This window comes from Diceros bicornis, chromosome 5 (genome assembly GCF_020826845.1).
Source record: "Diceros bicornis minor isolate mBicDic1 chromosome 5, mDicBic1.mat.cur, whole genome shotgun sequence".
Classification (NCBI taxonomy): domain Eukaryota; kingdom Metazoa; phylum Chordata; class Mammalia; order Perissodactyla; family Rhinocerotidae; genus Diceros; species Diceros bicornis.
In genome coordinates, this window is record NC_080744.1 from 46684176 (window position 1) to 46711918 (window position 27743).

At 36.2% G+C, this 27743-nt stretch overlaps 1 protein-coding gene across 5 annotated transcripts in view; it reads left to right on the forward strand.

The window, feature by feature from the left end:
• USP8 (ubiquitin specific peptidase 8) overlaps window positions 1–27743 on the forward strand; it is an 85814-nt gene that overhangs the window by 47726 nt on the left and 10345 nt on the right. For all 5 annotated transcript variants that reach the window (XM_058541558.1, XM_058541557.1, XM_058541556.1 and 2 more), the window contains 9 exons: window positions 3569–3713; window positions 7585–7670; window positions 9520–9682; window positions 12436–12478; window positions 14495–14639; window positions 18762–18924; window positions 21629–21773; window positions 22084–22307; window positions 25350–25934. In XM_058541558.1, coding sequence (XP_058397541.1) covers window positions 3569–3713; window positions 7585–7670; window positions 9520–9682; window positions 12436–12478; window positions 14495–14639; window positions 18762–18924; window positions 21629–21773; window positions 22084–22307; window positions 25350–25934 — 1699 coding nt within the window. The remainder of the gene's footprint in view (window positions 1–3568; window positions 3714–7584; window positions 7671–9519; window positions 9683–12435; window positions 12479–14494; window positions 14640–18761; window positions 18925–21628; window positions 21774–22083; window positions 22308–25349; window positions 25935–27743) is intronic.

A 27743-nucleotide genomic window follows, 5' to 3' on the forward strand; every position in this document is an offset into this window, starting at 1 on the left:
AACAGTATAAAAATGCTTCTTAATTGAAGATCATTTTTATCCTTGTATATTTCTTTCTTTTTTTTTTTTTAACTTTATTTGTTTGTTTATCCCCCCAAAGCCCCAGTAGCTAGTTATATGTCATAGCTGCACATCCTTCTAGTTGCTGTATGTGGGACACGGCCTCAGCATGGCCGGAGAAGTGGTGCATCGGTGCGCGCCCGGGATCCGAACCCGGGCCGCCAGCAGCGGAGGGCGCGCACTTAACCGCTAAGCCACGGGGCCGGCCACAATCCTTGTATATTTCACATATAAGATATGGTCCTAGTATAGTCTGTCTTTGAGAAGGAGGAGAGATATGTATTTTTTATCCAACATTCAGCAAAGTATTAATTTGTGCCAGTTTGACATGAGCTTTTAACTTAATGATTTATCTTATGTGTTTTTATTTTTTTATTTATTTTTTCTTTGTGAGGAAGATCAGCCCTGAGCTAACATCCAATGCCAATCCTCCTCTTTTTGCCGAGGAAGATTGGCCCTGGGCTAACATCCGTGCCCATCTTGCTCTGCTTTATATAGGACGCCGCCACAGCATAGCTTGACAAGTGGTGCATCGGTACGCGCCGGGGATCCGAACCTTCGAACCCTCGGGCCGCCAAAGCGGAGCACACCCACTTAACCACTGCACCACTGGGCTGGCCCCTATCTGTTTTTATTTTTAAGGGCCTATAGTCTATCTGTCTGCTGAGGTAGAAGCTGAGATGATACCTTCCTGGTAGTGATTACAAAATCTGTCCTAAGATAAAATATAATAGCAGTGGAGAGGTCCAGCTACTTTAATATTTATGGAAGTAATTTTGCTAAAAATGAGATATCACTAAAATTGTTAACTTGATAGTTTTATCTCTGTTGAGGGTCAGGAGGCAATAGGGGAACTTTTCCTCTGAATTTATTTTGACCAACAAAGGAGAAGATTTGGAGATAAATAAGTAACTACTTGATAATAACAGTTTCAGAAAAAAAAGTGGTTCTAGCCAGCCACATACCCCAGACTTGGGGCAAGAAGATTTTAGAAATCAGGAGGAAAATGGGTATTCCACGGGTGGAGATAAATGGGAAGCTTTAAAAAAAAATGATACAGGGCCAGCCCTGTGGCCTGGTGGTTGGGTTTGGCATGCTCCACTTCTGTGGCCCAGATTCGTAGGTTCAGATCCCAGGTGTGGACCTACACCACTTGTCGGCCATGCTGTGACGGCAACCCACATAAAAAGTAGAGGAAGATTGGCACAGATGTTAGCTCAGGGCGAATCTTCCTCAGCAAAAAAAAATAATATGTATGATTCCAAGTGAACCTGTGAAGAGGCATCTAAAGAAACCTATGATTGCACAGGGACATCTTTGTGAATCGTTTTCTAAAGGAAATAAACTCAACATGGGGAAGAAAACATCAAGAATGAAGACAAGAGAGTAGTAGGAACTGTAAAGTGGGTCAGGAAAAAAAATTCCAGAATGAACTGATATTTCTAAACATTACTAAGGACAAAATGGGCTTTTTAATTCCCCCCCCCCCCCCCCCCCCCGCCAAAGCCCCAATAGATAGTTGTATGTCATAGCTGCATATCCTTCTAGTTGCCGTATGTGGGACGCGGCCTCAGCGTGGCCGGAGAAGCAGTGTGTCGGTGCGCACCCGGGATCCGAACCCGGGCCACCAGTAGCGGAGTGCACGCACTTAACCACTAAGCCACGGGGCCAGCCCAAAATGGGCTTTTTAAAAAGAGATCTTTTTGGGGGGCAGGAAGAATAAGAGAGGATTGGCCTACTTCTTGAGCTAAGTTAATTGAGCTAAGATAATGTTAATTGGGTGACGGAGAAAGCAGCTCTATTTAACTCCTGTTGAATGATTTACAGATAGGAAACAATGGGAAAGATAAAGCTATCTTGACGCTCTCTTCTTGAAGCTCTCTGAGAGAGCTTCATCTAATCCTAAAACAGATCAGTGCACTCTGGCAATGTCTGATTTAGCTCTAGGGCTACCCTGATCCCATAGAAAGTGGTACAGCAGAAGGACTTCCTAAATATACCACCAGAAACTTGTGTTCTTCCTATCTCATAGCACTGTTCTAGAGAATGCTAGAATCCTTTTAGAATGTTTAGCTGGTTCACTGAACTTTTATTCATGGCAGCCATCTCAGCTTGATCTGCTACATATAGGCCCATAAGATGTACATGCGTTAGAGTGAAAGAAATTTGGAGAAAACCCAAGGACTATTGCAGCCACTCCCAAAGTCTTCTAGAGAATCTCCTTACTAGCTTTGATTTGATTTATCTCTATCTTAGGACTATGATGTCATGCTAGGCAGGGCACACACACTGACTGAAGTGGTTCTCGTATAGGACCATCTTTGGTTCTAAATACCATTTTGGTCCTGTTCCTTTATGTGTAGTGTTCTAGTTCCTTGGCCTGACCAACTTCATCTTGTCTCAGACTTGGAGCACAGTTTGAAAAATACAGAAAACAAGGTGCACTGCTTTGTATAAATAAGTTATTGAGGGGCCAGCCCCGTGGCGTAGCGGTTAAGTGCATGCGCTCTGCTGTTGGTGGCCCAGGTTCAGATCCCAGGCGCGCACTGACGCACTGCTTGTCAAGCCATGCTGCGGCAGCATCCTACATAAAGTGGAGGAAGATGGGCACGGATGTTAGCTCAGGGCCAGTCTTCCTCAGCAAAAACAGGAGGATTGGCATGGATGTTAGCTCAGGGCTGATCTTCCTCAAAAATAAATAAATAAATAAATGTATGTATGTATGTATGTTGTTGGTAATGCATATTATATATAAGCATTGGCACTATAACTTGGTTGCCAAAACTTTAGTCCTAAGTGAATGAATTCCTCTTGCAGAAATGCTTATTATTTGCTCTCTAAAGACAGTTAACCAGGAAAATGTCCTTGGAATGAACACCACAGAATCCTCAAATTATTTTATTGAAGTGGAATTTTAAGATGACATATTTTTAGACTTTAAGTTTCTTTTCCTTTGAGAACCAGTGAATCAGAGTACAGTTCAGCCATTTTGTAGAAAACTTTAACCAAGTAAAAAGATTGAACTCATGTCTGTTTTCCTGTCCCTAGTTTCTTGGATTTTTAGGTGGTGAGAATTTTACATCATGGTTATAAAGGAGTGAGGAGACTTCAGAAGTATTTAACATTAAAATACTAAAGATGTTAGCTTCCCTACTTCCATACAAATGGTATGCAGTTATGTTCTTTCGTTATAGAGTATGACTATTATATGGATGCCTGAGGACCCCCTGCCTTAGGATTATCTGTTATAGCAAATCTTTTACAACTGGACTTAGAAAGCGTTTTGAACAGTTTGGTGGTATGTAAACAGCTATCATGAAACTTGTTCATGTTCACTTGCAGCATAAGGGAAACTTTCATGTTGCATCGAAACTTATCTAACTTTGTATCAATTCTGAAGTAGTACAACCTAAATTATGAAATTAATTTTATCAAGATTCTCTGTGGGCTTCATACATGACTTTTTCCCCAGATGTCAAGTGTTTTAATTTTTTTCTCTAATTTTAAGTTATGTACAGAGTGCCCTGAAGATCTTCAAGACAGCAGAAGAAAGCAGATTAGATCGTGATGAGGAAAAGGCCTATGTACTATATATGAAATATGTGACTGTTTATAATCTTATCAAAAAAAGGCCTGATTTCAAGCAACAGCAGGTACCTTTTATTTCTGCGTTTTTATTTCCTAAGTTATTTTTGCACAATGGAGCTATTGATCCCTCTAAAAGTTTTAACTAGCACTGAAATTTAGATCATATTATACAGCATCAAGTTCAAACTCTAATGCAGATAGAAAAAAGCAAACTAAAGATTTAGTTTCATTATTTGCAAATATATATGTGTATATGTGTGGATACACACACACTATATACACATACTTAATTTGCCTTGGATTAGTACGAGATTATAGCAACATAAAAACTCACAGTTTTCTGTTATAATATATCATTGCCAGGTCAAGTGGAAGAATTCATTAAATAAGAAAAATATGACTGCATTAAATAAGAAAAATATGACTGCAATTGTACTTTTTCAAGATTCAAGGTTTAGTCACTTGTTTTTGTGACACTTTTTATATTTGACATTGTAGCCATGTTAAAGATCTCTGTTTGCAAAATTAATACTCATCATTTCCATTTTTATTGCATTTCTATTTTTTTTTTTTTTTGGCTTTTAATCCTTTGAGCAGGTGCCTTTCTTCCACTTTGCTGAAGCCACGGGGAGGGAAGGAGGATGGGGGAGGTGTAAACAAATAAAGAGAACTGATGACTAGGCTAAATGTTGCTAGAGAAAATGGTTGCATTTCGATTGCACCAGAAACAGGCAAAAGAGGAACATAGAGACTACGTCAAAAAATGGGAAGAATATTGTGTTGGTTGTTCCACCTTTCTTTAAGAATGATCTTGCAGGGCCGGCCCCATGGCTTAGTGGTTAAGTGCACGCGCTCCGCTGCTGGTGGCCCGGGTTCAGATCCCGGGTGCGCACTGACGCACCGCTTGTCAGGCCATGCTGTGGGGGCATCCCACATAAAGTGGAGGAAGATGGGTACTGATGTTAGCTCAGGGCCAGTCTTCCTCGGCAAAAAAGAGGAGGATTGACGTGGATGTTAGCTCAGGGCTGATCTTCCTCACAAAAATAAAAACAATGAAAAAAAAAAAAAAGAATGATCTTGCTACCAGGCAATAGTAGCAAAATACCACCGCTGATATAATTTCTTTTGGTTGTTGGTTAAGGGATAACATTAATGTTTTATTAAATAGTGATAAATCGTTGCTGGTGTTTCTTCTCACCAGCAAAGTTATACTAATAATAGTTACAGGGTTTTAAATCTAGCTTTGGAAAGGTGGCCCCTTGCAGTTGGAGGGTCATCCTCCTGTCCACGGATGGCTGGATTGGTCCCGCCCTTGGAACATTCTCAGGCATACTTATCTGCAGATAGAGACAGAGGCCTGCCCAAAGTCAAACAAGTTTTTGCACGCTCTTTGATGGTTTTTACAGTATCTTTTAAAGTGGAATTGCTTAAGATGAAGTATAAAAATCTTAAGTAAATATTTTTGAAAGATTTGCAAATTTGGATAACTGGTATTTTTGGTGTTTGCTGTTTTGTTTATTGTAGTAGGGCCAATTTTTTATGTACTTGTTTACTTTTTGCTTTATTTTTCTAAGTTAGTAGTTGTTTACTCTGACAAGATTGAAAGTGTTTTTCTAGCTACCTTTTTTTTTTTTTTTTTTAACTTGAGAAGGCTGGGAGTAAATTTTAATTGATAAGAGATTTTTCTGTTTCCATGGAGTATCTGTTGCATTCCCAAGGGGGCATCTAGTTGGAAATGTCAGTTGTTGTTCAGGTGAAGAAGCTGCCTGCAAAGGCTCAGGTAACCCAGGCTCTTCCTCCATGTGCTGCAGTTGTTCAGTTCCTGGTCTTCAGCAAAAGGGACTGTTTTCATTTGCTCTGTCCAGGGTTTACCACATCTGCTTCTGTCTTAGAACCACTTTTTGTTTTATTTTATTTAGCCCAGCCATAAGCCCAGCCTCTCCACTGGGCTTCAGGGATGTGAAATTTTAAGTTTACTAACTAGATATTTTCTGGTTTTTACCTTTTAAATCAGGTAGGGACAGCATCTAATGTCACCAAGTCTTCTTCAGAAACTTGTACCTTTCATTCTTGTTTTACATTAGGGAATATTTAAGATTTAGATAAAACTTGTTAATTTAGCAAGCTCACTAGTAGAGGACACGTTACAGTTATTGCTTATTCATTGAAAAAAGCAGTTTATAAACATTTTTTCAGGTTTATCTGAAAAAGAGGGGAAGGCAAATATATTGAAAATATTAGTATAGCAAAGTCTAGATAAAATTAGAATTATATTTTTAAATCTCTGTGGCATTCGTGATAATTAATCCTAAATATTATTGGTAAACTTTTTTTTGGGGGATATCATGAGAGTTGTTTTAATTTGTATGTTCAGGAGTAGGCAGGTTCTACTTGGTAAACCTTGTAAAGCAAATGTTTTTAGTTATGTAAGAATTGCATTGTCAGTACTATCTGCCAATTGTCAGTACTATCGAACATTTGAAAATATTTATGCAGTCATGTGCCGCATAACGACATTTCAGTCAACAGTGGGTCACATGTATGACAGTAGTTCCATAAGATTAATAGCATATAGCCTAGGCGTGTAGTAGGCTATACCATCTAGGTTTGTGTAAGTACACTCTATGATGTTTGCACAATGATGAAATCACCTAAGGATGCATTTCTCAGAACATATCCCCGTCGTTAGGCGACAACATGACTGTGCTACCTTAACTGTGCTCCTTTAAGTGCACAGAGAGATATTATTGACAAGAAGCCTCACTAATACTAGAGAGTATCTTCTGGAAGTTGGTAACAGGCATGCCCAAACACAGTTTTTTCAGCATTTAAACAGCTGGGCTTACAGGTTGGCTTTTTAATGAGTTCATGTCAAAAAATTAATAAAACAAGTCATAGGATTTTTTGTTTTTACTTTGTATTTTGTTTTTATCAGAGAAATCTTACAGTAATGATTAAATATTGTTTTCTGTTAAAAAATTATTACATCAGTAGTCAGGACGTTGTGGTAACTGAAGTAATTACAGTTTCTACTATAATTTTCAGTTGACACAATACTGAACAAACTCTATACTTTTATTGAAATTACATAGTGAAGGGCCCTTTTTATTTATTTAGTCTTTAATCTAGAAGAATAAACTCAACCAAAACATGATCTACATTTAGGCTAGACAGGTAGACATATGGTGGCTCTTACCAACAGATGTATTCCACCAGCTCTTGGTGACTGCCTCTCAAAGAGCCAAAGATGAATATTTCTGGCCCACTGGCCTTTCTTTTTATAAATTTTGATTACTATATCATTTGTGATAAACTGTGCCTAGTAGGCTCTGTTTGCAAAATCATACTGGCAAGTTGTGGCAAATTAGGTCCAATAATTAGCTGAATCAAAATATACTACTGTGGGGCCAGCCTGGTGGCCTAGTGATTCAGTTCGCACGCTCTGCTTTGGCAGCCCGGGATTCGCAGGTTCAGATCCCAGGTGCAGACCTATACACCGCTCATCAAGCCGTGCTGTGGCGGCATCCCACATACAAAATAGAGGAAGATTACAGAAATGTTAGCTCAGGGACTGTCTTCCTCAAGCAAAAAGAGGAAGATTGGCAACAGATATTAGCTCAGAGCCCATCTTCCTTACCAAAAAAAAAAAAAATACACTATTGTCATGTCAAACCAACCTTGATTTGAAAATATCTCTGGTTGCAGGAGCTAATGAGTGACTTTGTTTTTTTGTTTTTTATGAAGAGATACTTTTGAAACGTTTGGAGAATAGTTGTGCATTTATGTAGGTTAAAAGTTTAAAAAAATACTTCATTCAGTCACAAGAGTGTTTTCATCTAAACTTTCCTTTACATAACCACTGTGATTTTAATGTTAGCATAGTTCTGAGTACAATGGCCAGTACTAACAGTATGGAATAATTTTTTATAATTTTAGGACCACTTTCATTCAATACTTGGACTTGCAAACATCAAAAAAGCTATTGAAGAAGCTGAAAGACTCTCAGAAAGCCTTAAACTCAGGTACAGACATTATTATGAAATCTTTAAAAGAAAGTAAAAGAAAAACTAATATTTAGAATTTGTCCATTTATATCTGACCATGTGTATAAATCGCAATTCTTAGAGATAAGTCTTATGTTAACTGGGACACAAAAATTAAAATCTTTTGCTGTGTCACCTCTCTTATGTTCATGAGTTACTATTAATATTCTTTACTGAAATTTCTTAAATGTTTAGAATAATAGATTGCTAAGGTAAGCATTGGTGTATTAGATCAGAGCTCAGGGCCAATTTTTTCTAAGTTTCTGACAGGATTCTTCAGAAAAGTATGCTTCTTCATATGCCCCATTTTGTAATGTGCTGCTGGACACTGCTCTTATTGGAATGAAGGGTTTTTTTTTTTTTTGTGAGGAAGATCAGCCCTGAGCTAACATCCATGCCAATCCTCCTCTTTTTTTGCTGAGGAGGACTGGGCCTGGGCTAACATCCACGCCCATCCTCCTCCACTTTATGTGGGACGCCGCCACAGCATGGCTTGACAAGCGGTGCATTGGTGCGTGCCCAGGATCCGAACCCGGGCTGCCAGCAGCAAAGCGCACGCACTTAACCGCTATGCCACGGGGCCGGCCCCTGGAATGAAGTATTTATTGTTAGTTTTGATCTGCCAGTTGCAGAAGTTACATATGTTTTAAAAAAATATATAATTCTAGTATTTGCTATGACTGGCTTACCAGGCTGATAAAATAATTAGAAATTGAGAACAGTAGGTTTCAGGGCCAGCCTGGTGGCGTAGTAGTTAGGTCCGTGCGCTCCGCTTCGGCAGCCTGGGGTTCGCAGGTTCAAATCCTGGGTGCAGACGTACGCACTGCTCGTCAAGCCATGTGTGGTGGAGTCCCGCATATAAAATAGAAAAAGATGGGCACAGATGTTAGCTCGGGGCTAATCTTTCTCAGCAAAAAGAGGAGGATTGGCAACAGATGTTAGCTGAGAGCCACTCTTCCTCACCAAGAAAAAACAAAAAGAACAGCAGGTTTCAATTTTCAGTCATTAGCCATTCTTTAAAAAACAGAATGAGAAGGGAACTATTTTTAGTTCAGTATTTTTTTATAATGGTTTTCATACTCAGATCAATTAACTATTATAGCTATACACATCATAGCCTTTACTTAGAAATTATTATTTTCAACTAATGTATTCCCTTCATCCTTTCCAGAAATTACTAATCTTGGGGCTGGAATATGTTAAGGTGGATGAAATCATTTAGAATCACTATTCTCTTCTTCCTTTAACCAGTTAATCAACTAAATAGAATAGAATTTCTCCTTATCTTTGGGTTACCTATTATTAACTGTTTTCTTTTGGATTTGCCTAGTTTTTCCCTAATCATACTACTGCCAACATAATCACGTTTTTTATTCTTCTGTCTTTTGGGTTTTAGGTCCTTTCTCTCACTTATTTGTTGTCTGTACTTTTTTTATATTCTGAACCACTTTCTAAGTGATGAGGCTTTATAGTTAATTTTAGGATTTTAGGATTATAAATCCTTTGAAAAGGAAATTACAGCAGATTTGAATCATTAAAAGGTTGAAATTAGTGGGAGCGGAAAAAGTAAAAAGAGCATTAAACAACTTCAACTTGAGAGCATTGAGTTTATTTTCAAGATTTTTGGGCAATTTAAAATAAATCTACAGAGGGCAAATTTACTTGTTGTGATTTGTAGCAGAACACCGGCAGAGTCGGGTTTCAGTTGAGGGAGAAAGCGTGCAGCCATAAAATACCCCAAGGCAGGGTACTAATTTTAGCAGTGAGAACTCCTTTGCTTTCCACCATCATGCCAGTAGAAGACATCTTGACTTCTTTTTTCAACTAGATATGAAGAAGCTGAAGTTCGGAAACAACTGGAAGAAAAGGACAGACAGGAGGAAGAGCAGCTGCAGAGAGAGAGAAGGCAGGAAGGAGGAAGAGAGCACGCTGGCACATCAGCTGAAAGTTCTGTGGAAAGTGTGTCGGATTCTAAAGACAAAACCCAAAAGGTATTTCACATCTATTCCCCGAGGTAAAAAGACTGGTTCTTTTTGTCAGATGATTTGCTTAAGAACAGTTGAGATATCACTACTACATTCTTTTAGGCAACAAGGGTAAAATTTAATGTATTTTTGTTAGAACTTGAGTTAAATGTTCTAGCTTCAGTTGATTCCAGGTTTTTCTTGGAGCTTCTACAGAAATATGTTCTGTGCGTTAATTAGTTTTTAGCAGTCACTATAAACTTGATTAGGGCAGTGCATAGAACATTTGAGCTATGATTCAATATATCCGAGTTCTGGTCCCAAGTCAAGTCTTGCTTAACCGTTCTGAGACTCAGTTTCCTCATTTGCCAACTGAAGATCTTGAACAGATGATCTTTAAGGTCTCTTCTTTCTAATAAATGTAATTTACATTAAAAGAAAGATGTGGTATACTACTTATATGGTGCCTAACCTTTTCTTTATTTCTGGGGTCTCTCCCCATTATTTTTTCCTCCTTTCTCTGACCCAGTTTTCTCTTCCTCTTTCTTTACCTCTCATTTCATTTTATTTAGCAACTACTTGTAGTCTTTCCAGCTATATCATTTGTTTGCCAAAAACAATCAGTAACTCAGTCTGTACCTGTCAGCTATCACTGTATCTGCCTCCTTTCACCTCTTCAGAAACTATTTTTCCTAAAATGTTTCTTCTGCACTGTTGAAATTCATGGAAAGATTTCTGCTTTAATTTTTCTTAAGCATTTTGTAGCTTTCAGCTATCATTTGTATGTGGATCATCATTGATTTCATTAAGAAGTAGTTATTGAATTGCTTGTGACATTGGGCTAGGCAGTATGGAAAAAGAAGTGAAGAAATCTGGCCTTCGATTTTAGAACTCTTAAAATAAGTAATACTGCCTCAGAGATGTTCATTTATAGGTCAAATGGCTGATATAAAAAAATAACAAGACTTCAAAGAACTGTATGAAAGGGACTTGTTTTTTGTTTGTTTTTTTTTTTTTTGAGGAAGATCAGCCCTGAGCTAACATCCATGCCAATCCTCCTCTTTTTGCTGGGGAAGACCAGCTCTGAGCTAACATCTATTGCCAATCCTCCTCCTTTTTGTCGCCAAAGCCCCAGTAGATAGTTGCATATCATAGTTGTACATCCTTCTAGTTGCTGTACGTGGGACGCCGCCTCAGCATGGCCAGAGAAGCGGTGCATTGGTGCACCCCCGGGATCCAAACCTGGGCCGCCGGTAGCGGAGCACACACGCTTAACCACTAAGCCATGTGGCCGGCCCCCTGAAAGGGACTTTTTTAATCTCTTCATTTTGTTGCCTTTCTAACAGCAGGGCCAACTGCTTTTTGTTACTTTTACTTTTGTTTAGCTTTTTTATACTGAAAAGAGAATACAGTTAAACCCTGTTATCCAGCTTTAATAATCAACTAACATTTGCCATATTTTTTATCTTTATCTCTCCCCTTTTCTTTTCCTGGATTATTTCAAAACAAGTTCCAGATATCATTTTACTCCTAAATATTTCAGTATGCTTCTCAAAGAAAGGGGCATTTTCTTAATAACCACAATGCTATTTTCCCACCTCACAAAATTAACAATAATTCCTTGATATAATCTAATAATCTATATTCAAATTTGTGAGACAGTATTTCATATTGATTTTTTAGAATTAATTTATTTGAATCAGGTTCCAAACAAGGTCTTCTCATTGTCTTTTGGTTGCTATATCTCTTAAGTCTCTAATATTCTCTGCTTGAGTTCCCCTTCATTTTTCATTTCACACATTTGACTTTTTAATACTGGATCAGTTCTGTAAAATGAACTATATTCTGGATTGACAGTCATTCATTGCTTAATGATGGGGATGTATCCTGAGAAATGCGTTGTTATGCAGTTTTGTAGTTGTGTGAACATCATAGAGTGTACTTACACAAACCTAGGTAGCATAGTCTATTGCACACCTAGTCTATATGGTACTAATCTTATGGGACTGCCGTCACATATGCAGTCTGTCATTGACTGAACATTGTTAGGCAGTGCATGTCTGTATCTGGTTGCTTCCTCCTTGTGTCATTTAACTTGTTCTTATATCTCCCATATTTCATTTAGCCTGGAAGTTCTACCTAAGAGTTTAATTAGATTTAGGTTCAGTTTTTGTTTTTTGGCAAGAATGCTTCATAAGTGTTACTATATACTTCATATTGTATCGTATTAGGAGGCACACAATATACATTTCTTATCTTTTTTACTTTTAGTGATACTAAAATTGATCAATAGATTCAAGTGGGTCCTTGGTTTTCCCATCTATAAAATGAGTACTGTACAGAATATATCCCATGTTGTCTTGATTAGAAAATGCAAATTTGTAAAACTTGGTATTACTTCATTTTCCTTTAATTATGTAATAGAGGACATTGAAGGGAATAGCTAGAATTTTTATTTCATCATAAGAAGTACTTTCTCATTAAATTAAATATTAAATTTCTGTAACAATCTGTGCTTTTAAATTATATTTGACCTTTGAGGAAACTTGGAGGAAAGGTCATATGATCCTGATAGGCTTCTAGTTATTTTAGCAGCTACCTACTGCCAGAGTAACCTGGTAATGCCATTACTCTTCATATGTATTTTTACAAAGTGCCAGTACTCTGTACACTTCATTTCCTAGGCTTTCTGTTTCGATGAAGTATTAAAGTTGAAGTTTTTGTTTCTATGAAAATTTTTGTTTTTATTAAAGTTGAAACTTTTTTTTTCTGTGAAATAGATAAATGGTGAAAAGAGTGAAAAAAATGAGACCACAGAGAAAGGTAAGTATGTATAGAAAGAGTTCTTTTAGGTTATTATTGAAATATTCTTTTAATTAGAATAAGCCTCAGATTTTACACAATGAGATTTTTAACATTGTTTCTAACCTGTATGTAAGCTTTATCATTTTTCCTAGCCTGTAAATTATATTGAAAATGTATTATATTCTGTATTTATGTATCAAGGGGAATATTTATAGTAATATGCAATTGAAAACATCAAAACCAGAGTTTGTATTTGTCATTGTTTTCTTTTTCAAGATGTAGTTTAGCATAGTGGTTAAGAGTATAGACTCTTAGAAGTCAGAATGCCTGGGTTTGAATAATTGCTCCTTCTCTGACTTTCCATGTGATCTTGAGCGTGTTACTTAACCTTTCTACCTTAATTTCCTCGTCTGTAAAGTGGGGATAATATTAGTACCTATTTCATGGGGTTATTGTGAGACTTGTTGAGTTAATATATGTGAAACTCTTAGAACACATAGTAAACTTTATATAAATATTAGCTGTTATTACTTATGACTCTAGGTTGTAGACTTAATTATTTAAAAGCTTTCTTTACTCCCCTCAAAAAAGTCTAAACCAGTAATTTGGATATTATCCATAGGTGGTGCTGATGCTCTAGTCACAAATATGTGACCTAAACAAGACTTAGACAATTGCCTACATTTTCCTCTCTCAGAAAAGATTGAACTTAAATATTCATTGTCTGTGACACTAAAATAAATTCTCTATTTAAAATATCGCCGTACGATTTAAAAAATAAGCTTGAGTATAGTAAGGTACTTTCCTAAAGCTGTTATCAATTCATTCCAAGATGAGTTTGTATCCATATGTATGTCATCCTGCTTAGATGTTACCTTTCTTAGTGGTTTTTCTCATCTTGTTTAGATTGTTTTGTTGTCAGAATGATTTTCATAGTTAGGGAAGTAGGATGGTTATTAGCAGCTGGGTATTTTAGCTTAGGAGATAGTGTGACTACGCTCTTCTCACAGCTCACTGCTGAAATAGTTCTTTATATATTTAAGTTCTCTTAGTGCTTTTTAATCTTTCATTTCAGTGGTAGAAGCTGGTAGAGGAAAAGAGCAACATAGGTAATATGTATGTGGGCTAAATGTTAAAGGGCTAGATAGTAAATATTTTAGGCTTGGGGGCCCTGTGGTCCTTGCTGTTGTAGTGTGAAAGCAGCCATAGACAATATGTAAACAAATAAGTGTAGCTGTGTTCCAATAAAAACAGGTGGCCATAGTTTGCCAACTCCTAATATGGAACACAAATAACAAATTTTTGGCTTGTTACTCTAAGAATACTTGAAAATCTACGTTTTTCAAATAGCCCCCATAAGAGCCCATCAGAGACTTTTAACCTTTCAAGAATTTTGAACCAGAGATGTTTCTTCTGGTTGACATTTTGCAAATGGCTTAATTTTTATTTATTTATTTATTTTATAATTTTATTTATTTATTTTTTTTTTCCCCCAAAGCCCCAGTAGATAGTTGTACATCATAGCTGCACATCCTTCTAGTTGCTGTATGCGGGACGCAGCCTCAGCATGGCCGGAGAAGCGGTGCGTTGGTGCGCGCCCGGGATCCGAACCCGGGCCGCCAGCAGCGGAGTGCGTGCACTTAACCGCTAAGCCACGGGGCCGGCCCGCAAATGGCTTAATTTTTAAAAATAGAATAAGAATATTTTCATGAGATACACATATTAATTTCCTTTTTTTGTTGTTACCAGTAACAGAGCCAACAGTGGATGTAGTTGTAACCTCAACAGCAAGTTTTGGTATTTAAGTCTTTGTAAACAGAGCACTGAACTAGTTTCTTGATAAGTGTCAAAAACACAAATTATATTTAATGTTAGTTTTAAAAGGTAATAAATAGTGTGATGGGATAACAAGTATATGAGACCTAGTACACTTCGCTCTTCTAGAAAAAGTTATGCTTGTCCTCTGGTTAGTGTTATGATAGCACGCAGAAGTGGGTGTTTATTGTAACTTATATTGTCTCTCTTGATTCCAAGGAGCACTCACAGCAAAGGAGCTATACACAATGATGGTGGATAAAAACATCAGCTTGATCATAATGGATGCTCGAAGAATGCAGGATTACCAGGATTCCCATATTTTCAATTCTCTCAGTGTTCCTGAAGAAGCCATCAGTCCAGGGTAGGTCATTGTGTAAAATATTTATATAAAATGGTAAACTGTGGACAGTAGTAAATGTTAGTACTTAGCTTCCAAGCTAAATGTGATAAAGTAGTCTTTTCCTTTCATTCTTTGCTGCTTAATGACATACCTTACCCTTTCTGAAGGGTAGTGTAAAGGACATTCCAGTTTGGCTGTTTTCTCCTATCTGTGGAATTTGAAGTCTTATTAGAAGAGAAATGCCTTTCTGTCCTTTTTGTGCCCTCTCTTCCAAGGTGTTTACTGATAATATCTCCTACCGTTTTTTACTTATGAGCTTGTGAAGTGTATGCACCAAATTGACTAAAATCACGAATTAACTGAGTTGTTTTTTGTTTCGAAATTCCTAATATGGTTATCTTTGGTGAAAGAGTACACAAATACTTTTTTTTTGAAGAAGCAGCAATATAGCTAAGTGATGAAGAAAGAGTATAGACTCTAAAGTCAGACTATATTCAGATTATAACTGTTTCTTATTAGCTATGTTACTTCTAGCTAATGACCTAACCTCTCTAAGCCCATGTTTCCGTCTGTAAAATGGAGATAATAATAGTACCTATCTCAGAGGTTTTGAGAAGTTTAAATGAGAAAGTTTATACGCACACACACTTAGCACAATGCCTGGTACTGGTAAGGACTTACTAAAAAATGTATGTTTTTCTTTCTTTTTTGACAAGAAGGCCTTTAACTTATACAATAATTTAAACTTGCATGGATATATTGTATATTAGAAAGTATTGTAATTGTGTCAGAGCTAAAACTCCAGATCCAGGGCTATTTTCACTATTTTGAGTGTTAAATAAATCATATAACCTCTCTGGGTCTTAGTTTGTGGGATTGGATCAGTTAAAATCTATAGTCCATTCTAGGACTAACTTAAACAGCATTAAAAAAGATATATTTTTTAAATTAGGTAGTAAAACTTGCAGTTTTTGGCACATTGCAGATGCCTTGACCTGAGGAATAGAGTGCTTTGTAAATATGCTATTTAAAAATGGGATTAGAGGGCTGGCCCCGTGGCTTAGTGGTTAAGTGCGTGCGCTCTGCTGCTGGCGGCCCGGGTTCGGATCCCGGGTGTGCACTGACGCACCACTTCTCCAGCCATGCTGAGGCCACGTCCTACATACAGCAACTAGAAGGAAGTGCAGCTATGACCTACAACTATCTACTGGGGCTTTGGGGGAAAAAATAAATAAAAAAATTATAAAAATGGGATTAGAGTGCTTAGTCTAGTCGAGTAGGTGTGAATATATTCCCAGGATTTAAAAAGACAAAGTTATAATTAATCTTTGGATGGTGTAATCTGTTCTATCAGAAAGCTGGTGGTTTTTATTGCATTCGACTAAGTGTTTCCCAAAATGTGAGTTTTGGAGTACTGTGAAACTCAAGATGAGTTAAGGTTGAAGATTAAAGAACAATGAACTGTATACCAAGAAAGTTATTCCCCTTAAATTTCCTTGTCAGTCCTGAATGAGTTAAAAGAGGTCTTAGTTTGGTCCTAGCATTCCTTTTTAATACTTGCTAATCTCTCTTACCCCAGAGCAGGCCTCAGAGCTTTCTGTAGGCAACACTATCTACAGCTGGCTGATGGTGATTACTATATTTTTTAATTATCTATTTTTAAATTTTAATACAAAATAGTGTATATACAAAAGCACTCCAATCCTAATTATTTAGCTCAGTGAATTTTCAACAATTCAGTGCACTCATTTAACTAATATCTGGACCAAGAAACAGAACATTATCATCACGTCAGAAACCCCTCATGTGCCCCCTGTCAGTTACTACCCATATCCTGACCCACCCAAGGGAACCACCAGCTTCTAACAGAATAGATTTATTTTTGTCTGTTTTTGTACTTGATAATCATACAGTCTATAGTTTTTTATGTCTAGCTTCTTGTACTCAACTTTGTGGTTGTGAGGGTCATCTATGTTATTGTTGTGTAGTTGTAGTTCATTTATTCTCATTGCTATATGGTGATCTATTGTGTGACTAAGCATAGTTTACTCATCTATTTTACTTATTTTTAGGATTATCCTTTATTTATTGGATATGATGCTATTTTTCCACGTATATAGGAATATACATTTTCCTATTAAAATAAATTTAAGTAAAGGATCACTTTCAATTAAATAATTAAATCAAATTAATAATTAAATTAAAATATTAAGTAATAGACAAGGCAGAGCAAAGTCGGCATCAACTTGTGAAGGTGATACATGCAAGGTTGAAGTTTGGAAATACTGGTTGATACTATTGTTTCCCAAAGTATTTTCTGCAGACTAATCTTGAGTTTTTAGACAAGGAGTATTTAGGCAAATATATCCCTAGAGTCAGAAATAGTCCTTAAGAATATCACGTTTCAATTTTTCTCATTCTTTGTTGACCAAGCATCCTTCTGATTTTTATATATCAGGTGAGAATTATTATGAGTCAATATTTTATATTTCTTCTTTTTTCTTTATTTCCTAGAAGATACAGTAACCAACATTATTATACAGGAACAGGATTTTTTTCTTTTAAATAATCTAAGCCATTTAGTTTTACTTAGGAATAAAAGTTTCATCAGTTCTGCCCAGCTTGGCAGTGTCCTTAGTTAAATATTGAAATCTGTAGGTGCTTTGTTAGCAATAATATGGAGTTCGTTACCTGGAGGAGCAAATATGTATTATTCATTCAATAATTCAACAGATATTTACTGAGCACTTACTATGGGCTGGGTCACTGTGGTTCTAAGTGCTGGGCAAAACCATTAAACAAAAATCTTGCTTCATGGAGCTTATATTTTAACAGGGATGTGGGGTAGGTGAGACAGACAATAAAACTTAAAATGTATGTCTGTTGTTGATAAGTGCTCTGGAGATGAGTGTGTTAAGTGTATATGTTGGGATGGGTTTTAAAATTTTAACCCAGGAAGGCTTCACGGAGAAGTTATTACAGTCATGTGCTGCATAACGATGTTTTAGTCAAGGACAGACCGCATAAACGACGGTAATTCCATAAGATTAGTACCATATAGCCTACGTGTGTAGTGGGCTATCCCACCTAGCTTTGTGTAATTTATACTCTATGATGTCACACAACATTAAACGAGTCATGACTATACTGAGTAAATCTTGAGGCGATAAGGGAAATGAGTGATACAGTTATCTGAGGGAAGAGGGTTCCAGACAGAGGGGACAGCAGGAGCAGAGGCTCTTAGGCAAGAGCGTACCTGCATAAACCAGGATTATCAAGGAAGCCAATGGCTGGAGTAGAGTGAAGTGGAGTAAGGGGCAAATAGTGCTGAAGATGTTGAGATAATAGGATTTGGGGGAAGGGCAATATGACAGGCCCATTTTAAGGACTTGAAGAACTTTAGCTTTTATGTGAGCAAAAGAAGAATTGAACATCATTCTTTAATGTAGAGTTGATATTACTCACAGTTGATGATGTAAAAGGCAGCCCAGCATAGCAAAGCAGCTAAGAGCGTGGATGTGAGCCAGATTGCTGGAGTTTGAATTCTGGCTCCAGTTGGCAGCTGTAACCTTGGGCAGATTACTTAACCTCTCTGTCCCTCAGTTTGCCCATCTATAAAATGGGGATAATAATGCCTACTGTATAGGATTGTTATGAGGATTCAGTGAGATTCAATGAGAATAAAGAATAGTACTTGATACATAGTGAATTATATATTTGTTTGTCAAAGAAATATTTGGTATTTGGTTAACTATTAATTATCTGTATAGGTATAAGAGAACTGAATGTATAAATAATGTTACCCAGCTGGTCCCCCAGTCATTTATACTTGGCTGAGACAGGTGCTCAGATGACTCCTGTTTTCAGTTTTTGCCCCCCTTTTTTTGTAAAGGGTCAGAACTGAGTCTACTTCTTTTAGTCTCTAATAATTACTAAAATATATCCCCATATTATGCAGTGATGAAGTTGTTAAAAATTTTAGGCTATTTAATATCTTTATGTATAGTGTGACCTTAGAAAGGAATCTGTCTTAAAGTTCACTGTGGTGTGATCCAGACTGTAGAACAAAACTCACTGTCTTACAGTAGTATTTTAGGACCTGTCATCTACTTTTGCCCCAATACAAATGTTAATACATTTCAGAGTCACTGCTAGTCGGATTGAAGCAAACCTCCCAGATGATTCTAAAGACACGTGGAAGAAGAGGGGGAATGTGGATTATGTGGTCCTTCTTGACTGGTTTAGTTCTACAAAAGATTTACAACTTGGAACAACTCTACAGAGTCTGAAAGATGCACTCTACAAGGTTAGCAAGTTTCCTTGTTAGTTCTCTAATTGTAAGCCTTCTCTGATTGTTAGAAAGGTATATTGACTAGTTGTTTATCTTAAGGACAAGAAGATCCATCATGCTTTGGTTGTAGATTTTTTTAAAAATTCAGATTTAAAAGACTAGTTTTGATCACCAAATAACAATAAACTGATCTATATGAAGTAAGATATTAGAATTTTCAGAAATATAAATTGTCTGACAAAAGTGTTATTTTTTATTTTAAGAATTAGACTATGAAACATAAAGGCAAAGGAGGAAGTCACTAAGGAAAAAAGATGATATTTGATAGATGATAGATTTGACTATGCATAAAATAAAAACTTAGGTGTGAAAAAATAACCATAAGATTAGAAAGCAAAAGACAAACAGAAAAATATTTGCAACAAATATGGCAGTGATTGAGAACACCTAAAATCCGAAGAGCTTTTGCAAATAAATAAGAAAATTACTAGGCCGGCCCCATGGCTTAGCGGTTAAGTGCGTGCGCTCCACTGCTGGCGGCCCAGGTTCAGATCCCGGGCACGCACCGACGCACCGCTTCTGCAGCCGTGCTGAGGCCGCGTCCCACATACAGCAACTGGAAGGATGTGCAGCTATGATGTACAGCTATCTACTGGGGCTTTGGGGGAAAAATAAATAAAATAAAATTAGGAAAAAAAAAATAAGAAAATTACTTAAGATAAAATAATAAAATAAGTAGTGGACAGAGATAGATATGAACAGAAGAGGAAATACAAGTGACCGAAACATAAAATGCTCAACTTTAATAGTAATCAGAGAAATGCAAATTAAAACAATAAATGCCCTTTTCACTGATCAAACTAACAAAGATAAAAATAATACTTGGGTCAATTTGTTAAATTATTAAACAGTGATAGCACTGAATGCTGATGAGCATGTGGTAAGAACAAAACTCAGTCTGCTGATAGGACAGTCAGTTGTTAGATGGCCTTCCCAGAGGGCCATCTTAAAAGCCTTAAAACAATTCGTGCCTTAAAATAGGGAATCTAGAAATATGCCCAAGTATAGGTCGATATGTGAAACTGCCAATATTCAACTAGTTTTGACCTACAACAGGGGCAATTTCATGAAGTTCAACCTAAGATATGTGAAAGTGTAGTGTGTGATAAAGATGACCTGAAAAATCAGTGAGGCAAAGGTGGATTGAAATGAATGGTTTGGGGACAGCTGACTAGCCAGTAAGTAAAAGAAAGTGGATCCCTGCCTTATTTCCTAGACCACACTAGATTCCAAATGGGTCAAAGATATAAATATGCTGATTGAAACAATGACCTACTAGGAAAAAGCACTGGTAGATATTTTTATTATATTGATCCTAAACCAAGGCACCATAAAGGAAGATCAGTATATTTGACTGTGTTAAAAACACCATAAAGTAAAAATCAATCTGGAAAAATATTTGTAACATATATGACAGAGACCTCTTTCCCCTAATACTCAGAGTACATTCACTGTTTACTAAGAAAATAGCAAACTCTATATAGAAAAATGGACAAGTATGAGATTAGTTAAGTCATAGAATATAAATGATTAATAAACATAAAAAGACGTTCAACTTCACTAATAAATGCTAATTAAAAGAATATACCATTTTATGTCCACCAGGTTGGTAAAAATTATAAAGATTTATAATGGGCATTCTCATACACTGAGAAGTGTGTAAATTGGTATTGTCTTTTTGAAGGGCAATTTGGCAAAATTTATCAAACTTTCAAACCAGCAGTTCTACTCCTAGGAAATTATCCTACAGAAATATACAAATAATATTTTTTTAAAGGTCATTTCAAGGATTAGCAACATATATTAAAAGCCTTAAAATGTTCATGTGCGTTGGCTCAGCAACTCCACTTCTGGGAATTTTCCCTAATAGAGTTGATAGAATGTGTCTGTGTATAAGCTTCTTCAGTGTTTATCTCAGCATTGTTTATAATTAAATGGGAAAAATAACCGTAAGTGTTCAATTGATTGATTAAATTTTGGTGTGTGTGTATAAACTAGAATATTATCTGGTCATGGCAAATGATGATATAGCTCTCTATTAATAAAAGGTGTTCATATAAGAGAAAAGCAGCATCATAAAAGTTTCATTGTTCTGTAAAAATAAAATTTTGAGAAGTGTGTATCTACATAGAAAACTAGAAGAATAAACTCTAAAATGTTAAAGTGGTATCTCTGGGTGGTAGGGTTATTGATAATTTTTTATTGTGTATTAACTTATTTTCTTATTTTTATTCTAAGATCATGGATTACTTGTGAGTTTTTAAAAATCTAATCTAGGGCCGGCACCGTGGCTTAGCGGTTAAGTGCGCGTGCTCCACTGCTGGTAGCCCGGGTTCAGATCCCGGGCGCGCACCGCCGCACCACTTCTCCGGCCATGCTGGGGCCGCGTCCCACATACAGCAACTAGAAGGATGTGCAGCTATGACATACGGCTATCTACTGGGGCTTTGGGGAAATAAATAAATAAAATTATTTTTAAAAAAAAAAATCTATCCATTTGTTTCATTTAACACTGAATTTTGAATTCAGCTCGCATTTTTTTATCATTTAAAAGATGAATCTTGTCTTTAAGGGAGCAATCTTAAAACTCAAGTTTATTGTGTTTTTAGCTGTCAAGAGGTTGCTGCCATGTCAAAATCACTATTTCCTTATTTTATAGTGGGAAAGTAAAACTGTCCTGCATAACGAGCCTTTGGTTTTAGAAGGAGGCTATGAAAACTGGCTCCTTTGTTATCCCCAGTACACAACAAATGCTAAAGTTACTCCACCTCCACGAGGCAAGAATGAAGAGGTGTCTATCTCATGTATGTATGTATGTGAAAATTTTTGTTTAAAATTGCTTTGGTAAAATAAACTTTAAATAAATTATTTATGTGCTCAGAGTAATGTCCTTGGTTTCATGTGCATTTGTCCTATTAGATAGCAGTTTGTTTTCAGGCATAAAAAACACAAGATGTCCACGCCCTGGAAGTTAATGTTTAGTTCTTTAAGACTGTTGTGGTTGTCACTTCATTTAGTTTACATTTAACTGTCACATATAACGTGTGATATATGTAAATACTGTTTACAAGGTTTGCTGTTCTTTCAAAAATATTATTCTTTTGGGAATTTTAGTGGATTTTACCTATCCCTCACTGGAAGAATCAGTTCCTTCTAAACCTACTGCCCAGATGCCACCTCCTCCTGTAGAAGTAGATGAAAATATAGACTTAATAAACAAACAAGATGAAAGAATGCAACCACTGAATATATCAACTACAGTTGAACCACTTGCTGCTTCTAAATCTGATGTTTCACCCGTAATTCAGCCAGTGCCTATTGTAAAAAATGTTCCACAGGTATGTTCTTGATCTTCTTTTAACTTTTTTGTCTCTTTTCTTTTTAATATTATATTAAATATATCGTATAGAAATGGAGTTTTGTATATAACATTTAATATTTTAGAAAGAAAAATATCAGTGAGAAGAATCTATATGTTTTGGTACCTTTTTTGCTATAAAAATTTTCATTATAATTCAATCTTATTGCCCCAACAGTATTAGAATAGATAATTCAAAGGATTTCAAACCCAGCTGGCAGTCCATTTACTACAGGCAGTACCAATAAAAGATTGTATTACCACTATAAACTTGAACAACACTTTCAGATTTTTATGTATTGTACTTTAATCCATAGTATTTTCCTAAATAGTTCGGCTTACAGATGATAAATATGTGATGTCAGTATTTTGGTTTTGAAACAATACTTTAGTTTTTCCTTTGAATTTGACACATAAATAACAGGCATGTTTTAACAAAAATTATTTAATAGATTTTAAATAACCAAGATGTTATAATAAAAAATTGCAGCTTTTTTCTCTTCATTAGATTTTATTTAAAGGAAGGTTAACTAATTCTCCCCTATGCATTTTCCAGTAAGATTTTTTAGCATTCATTTTTAATTTTTTTTCCTCAGCTATATTTAAACAATATTTCACATTTGAAGTGGATGATATTTGATTTGCAGAGCAGGCTATGAATAGAAAATTTAGTTATTTTTTAATTATAAAATGAAGTGGTTCATTTCTTCATTTTTTTGTGGTCTTCTGATTTTAATATTCCAGATTAAATCTTAAGACTAGTATTTGATTAAACAACTTTTCTTAAAATGTAAATTTAAGAAATTCTCAAAAGAGCTTATGTTATTGCATTTCCTTTCAACTTAATCAACGTTATTTGAACCCTAATCCTTTTGTGACTTTCTGAGATATTTGCAATTGTCAAACATATTTTGAGGATTTTCTGTATGAAAGACAACCTGAAGGTTTACAAACATGACTAAGCCCTGGATTCTGTCTGATGTTTGGAAGGAGAGACCTGTACAAAATCAGCCATAGCGTAAGGCAGAATATCACAATTGCTTTAATAGTCACTGGAGCACAGAGCAAGGAGAAAAGTTCTGACTGAGGGTATCAGGGAGGTCTTCTTGGAGGAGGTAGTATTTTTATCTGGGCTTTAAGAGTTCAGTAAAATTTGAGGATGGAAGAGACAAGTAGAAAATTATATGACTAAAGGCACAAAACACGCTCTGGGGCCAGAGAGTAGTTTTGACATGTTTGAGCACAGCTCTCTGTTAGAGAGAGGTGAGTATGATAGTAGATAAGATTGAAAAGATGGACAAGAGTCATCAGGAGAGACTTAGATCAAATTGGAATTTTATCCTGTAGGCACAAGGCAACCATTAAAGAGCTTTAAACTTGAAAGTAACATGATCATAGCTGTGCTTTTAAGATTAGAGAAAAATGGATTGGTTTACCAAAATGTGGATGGAAACATTTATTTTGGTTCCTGTCCATCTTGTACTGTTAACCTCATCCTCATAGTGGTTCCTCCCACTTTATTCTCAAATGTAGAAAAGAAGAGGAGGGATTAAATTCTTTTTAAAAAGTAAAGAGGCAAAAAGAGAAGTGAAGAGCAAAGGAATGATTTCTTCTTTACTAAATTCTTCCTACAGTATTGTTTTCTACTGGAAAAATACAAAATTCATTTTGTAAGAACACTGTGCAGGTTGTTACTGGCAGATATTCTTGTGTGTTCTCATTTTTGTTTCAGTAAACTGTATTCTCAAGAATTGATGTTAAGGTCACTTCTAACAATTTTGTAGGGTTAATGTGCTGTTAAATTGAGGTAATAAACATTTAATTCATTAAATCAAGAATTTAGATAGTTTATTTCTCAACTTGCAATTACTATTCCTGAAAGTTGCTATAGAATATTTTATTTATTCCCTCAGCAACATATTTATTTACTATGTGTCAGGCACAGTCCCTACCCTCCTGGAGCTTATATTCTAGGAGAGAAGAAAGATTTTAAGCAAATAATTATAGCTAATTAACTCAGAATCCCAGTGAGTAGTATGAGGGAAAAGAATAGGGTATAATAAGAGCATATATCAGGAGACGTGGCTAGTTATAGGGATCAGGGAAGTCTTTTCTAAGGGAAAGATTATTTTAGCCAATACCTAATGTTGTGGTGGCAATATCTAGATGAACAGCTGGTATAAAGGCCTGAGTTGGAAAGGAGCATGGCACCTTTGAGGAATTTTAAAACAATGCAGGTATGGTTGGTATAGAATAGTGTGAGATAAGACTGGAGAGATAGGCAGAGGTGAGACCACATAGGGCCACACAGACTATGGAAAGGATTTTAGATGTTATCTGAGTAGCTATTTAAAACAGCGAGGAACATGATCAGATTTGTGTCTTTAAATGATTCCTCTGGCTACAATGTGGAGAAATAGATTAGCAGGAAGGCCAGAGAAGAGAGGGGGCAACTAGTTAGAAGCTATGTAGAGAGGACGTCGGCATGGACTTGGTTGGTGGTAATGGAAATGGAGGGACAGATATAGGAGGAAAGTCATCAGACTGCAGAAGGGTAGGGGAAGAAGATATGAAACTCTCACTTTTCTGGTTTGAGCAACTATTTGGATAGTGGTTACATCCATGAGATAAGGTCCGTGTTTGTGGGGGGAAATCATACATTCAGTTTTGGCCATATTAGGTTTGTGGCATATTGGAGACACTCATGGAGATATTGAGTAGGCAATTGGATATGTGGAAATGGAACTATGTCAGGTATGCCCAGGTCTAGGTTTTATGTTTTAGAATGAACTCTTCCATATACAGAACATATTAGGGTGTACTAAAATTGTGGAATTAAGAGGAAGTAAGTGCCAAGCGCCTTATGAGAAATCTTGACATTTGAGTAATTTACAAATAGATGTTCTGGCAGATGTTGTCTCCACAAAGTGATGGTTCTTGTATCACAACTTGATTTCAAGAAACCAGGCTACGTTCCTGGATTTTGACAAAAGTACGTTTTGCTCTGTTTTTGTTGATATAGGTTGATCGTACTAAAAAACCGGCAATCAAATTGCCTGAAGAGCATAGAATAAAATCTGAAAGTACAGATCATGAGCAACAGTCTCCTCAGGATGGAAAAGTTATTCCTGATCGTTCCACAAAGCCAGTATTTCCCCCTCCAACTGCCATGTTAACAGATGAAGAAAAAGCTCGTATTCATGCAGAAACTGCTCTTCTAATGGAGAAGAACAAACAAGAAAAAGAACTTCGAGAAAGACAGCAAGAGGAACAGAAAGAGAAACTGAGGAGGGAAGAGCAAGAACAGAAAGCTAGAAAGAAGCAAGAAGCTGAAGAAAATGAAATCACAGAGAAGCAACAAAAAGTAAAAGAAGAAATAGAAAAGAGAGAAAGTGAACAGGCCCAGAAAGAAGATAAAGAAACCTCAGCAAAGAGGGGCAGAGACATAACAGGCGTAAAAAGACAGAGTAAAAGTGAACATGAAACTACTGATGCCAAGAAATCTGTAGAAGATAGGGGGAAAGGGTGTCCAACCCCAGAAGTGCAGAAAAAATCAATGGGAGATGTGCCCCATGCCTCTGTGACAGGAGATTCAAGTTCAGGCAAGGTAAGCAGAAACAACAGTACAAATTGCCAACTAAATGGAATAAAATGTATATAAAAAGATGACAACAATAGTATTCCATAAACAGGGCAGACGTTTTAGGTTGCTTTCTAGGGGGTGGGAGATCTGTACCGATCCATCTACATTTTCTCACTACTCTCCTTTGATTGGTTAGGAAAGGAATTGCTGTCTGTGTCTATAAAATGCAACATATTTTTAATAAGTGAGATAAATAGCTGCATTCTTCATTTCTGTGTTTGATGTATGATCATCAAAAGACTAGAGCGAAATACATTCTCTCTCTCGGTATGGAGGAATTAGGTGCCAAATACTTATGTGACAGAGTTTGTATCTCCTTAGAATATGTCCAAAATCAGTGACATCTAAATGGCCCAACATTTATCTTTGTGTATAATGATTTTTCTTGTCAAGTCTATGTCATTTTGTTTGTTGCTTCATCTAATCAGTAATATTGGCAATAACCCCATTAATGTTGCTTTTTTCTTCCCTTGGCTATTCCCCAAAATTGATTCTTATAATTTTGGGGGATATGTTTTGTTGTTATTCTTTTTTAACCTAATAATATCATGCATGCTTCCCCCCCCCCATTATGCAATTAACAATGCCTTTCCCTTTGAGTGCTAAATAAGTTTTTATAATAACAAGAACAGTTATAGCTCTTTGTACATACGTGTAAATGGAAATACATTTTTGGTAGTGTGAAAATGACTTCTGATGGAAAGAGAAGTACCATCTTTATAGAATGTCAGTTTGTACACATCTCAAGCAGCAGTTCAGGCATGTACCAAAATAAACAATTCATATTAATGCTGCACTTATCCAGGGAACACTTAGCTGGTAACCTTAATTATCAAAAATATAGTTCCCATCAAAAACCTTCTGAACACCCAAAATTAGGGAAATGAAGCCCGTGTACTAAAACTCTCTAACTTTATTCTTAGGAGAATCAGAACTTATAAGCTCTTGCAATTTAAGTATTATTCATTGAGTTGCTACTATATGCCAACTGTTCTTCCTATATTATCTTACTATTCCTCCTGATGATAACCCCATGAGGTATTCAATTTACAAATGAAATTGAAGCTTACAGGTTAAGTAATTTGCCTAAGATTACATATACCTTGAGGTTCCAAAGCCACTTCCTTTCCACGTTGCTGCACTTAGAGGCAGGGAGTCATCAGAACTTAAAGCAGTCATATTTCTGGGGTCATTTAGTATAGGTGCCAAATGTCCCTACAAATCTAAATAGCCCTGACTGTGAACATCATATATAGTTTTTGATGTTTTCTATAACACATTGAAAAAAAGTTAAGATTGCATTCATTGTATGCTCCTTTTAAAAGTAGGCAAAGTAGGCATTTTATTTTGGAATAAACGTTATTAAAATTATCACAAATTTTTAAAAGTTTTTACTTTGCTATAGTTATTTTTAAATAAAATATAAAATTAAGGTGACTATTTAAAAGAACCCATGGTAGGTTCTAAGAAGATGGGAAATGGCTTTTGCACTTTTGAATAGTGCTCCGTATAAAATTCTATAATCTCTTTATTCTCTTTAATATGTTAATTTCTTTGGAGCATATTGACTTTCAAGGTAACCAAAATCATATGAAATTTAAATAAAAGGATAGTGTTCAAAAGAGGCCATGGTGAGTGTACACTAATGACCAGCATCTTATACTTGGCCATGTATTATGAATCAGTGCTTCACATCCACTGTGATTTGCATCTTTATTTCCCACCACTGATTATCAAAATTTCTTAGTTCTTTATCTTTAGTGTTAGGAAATC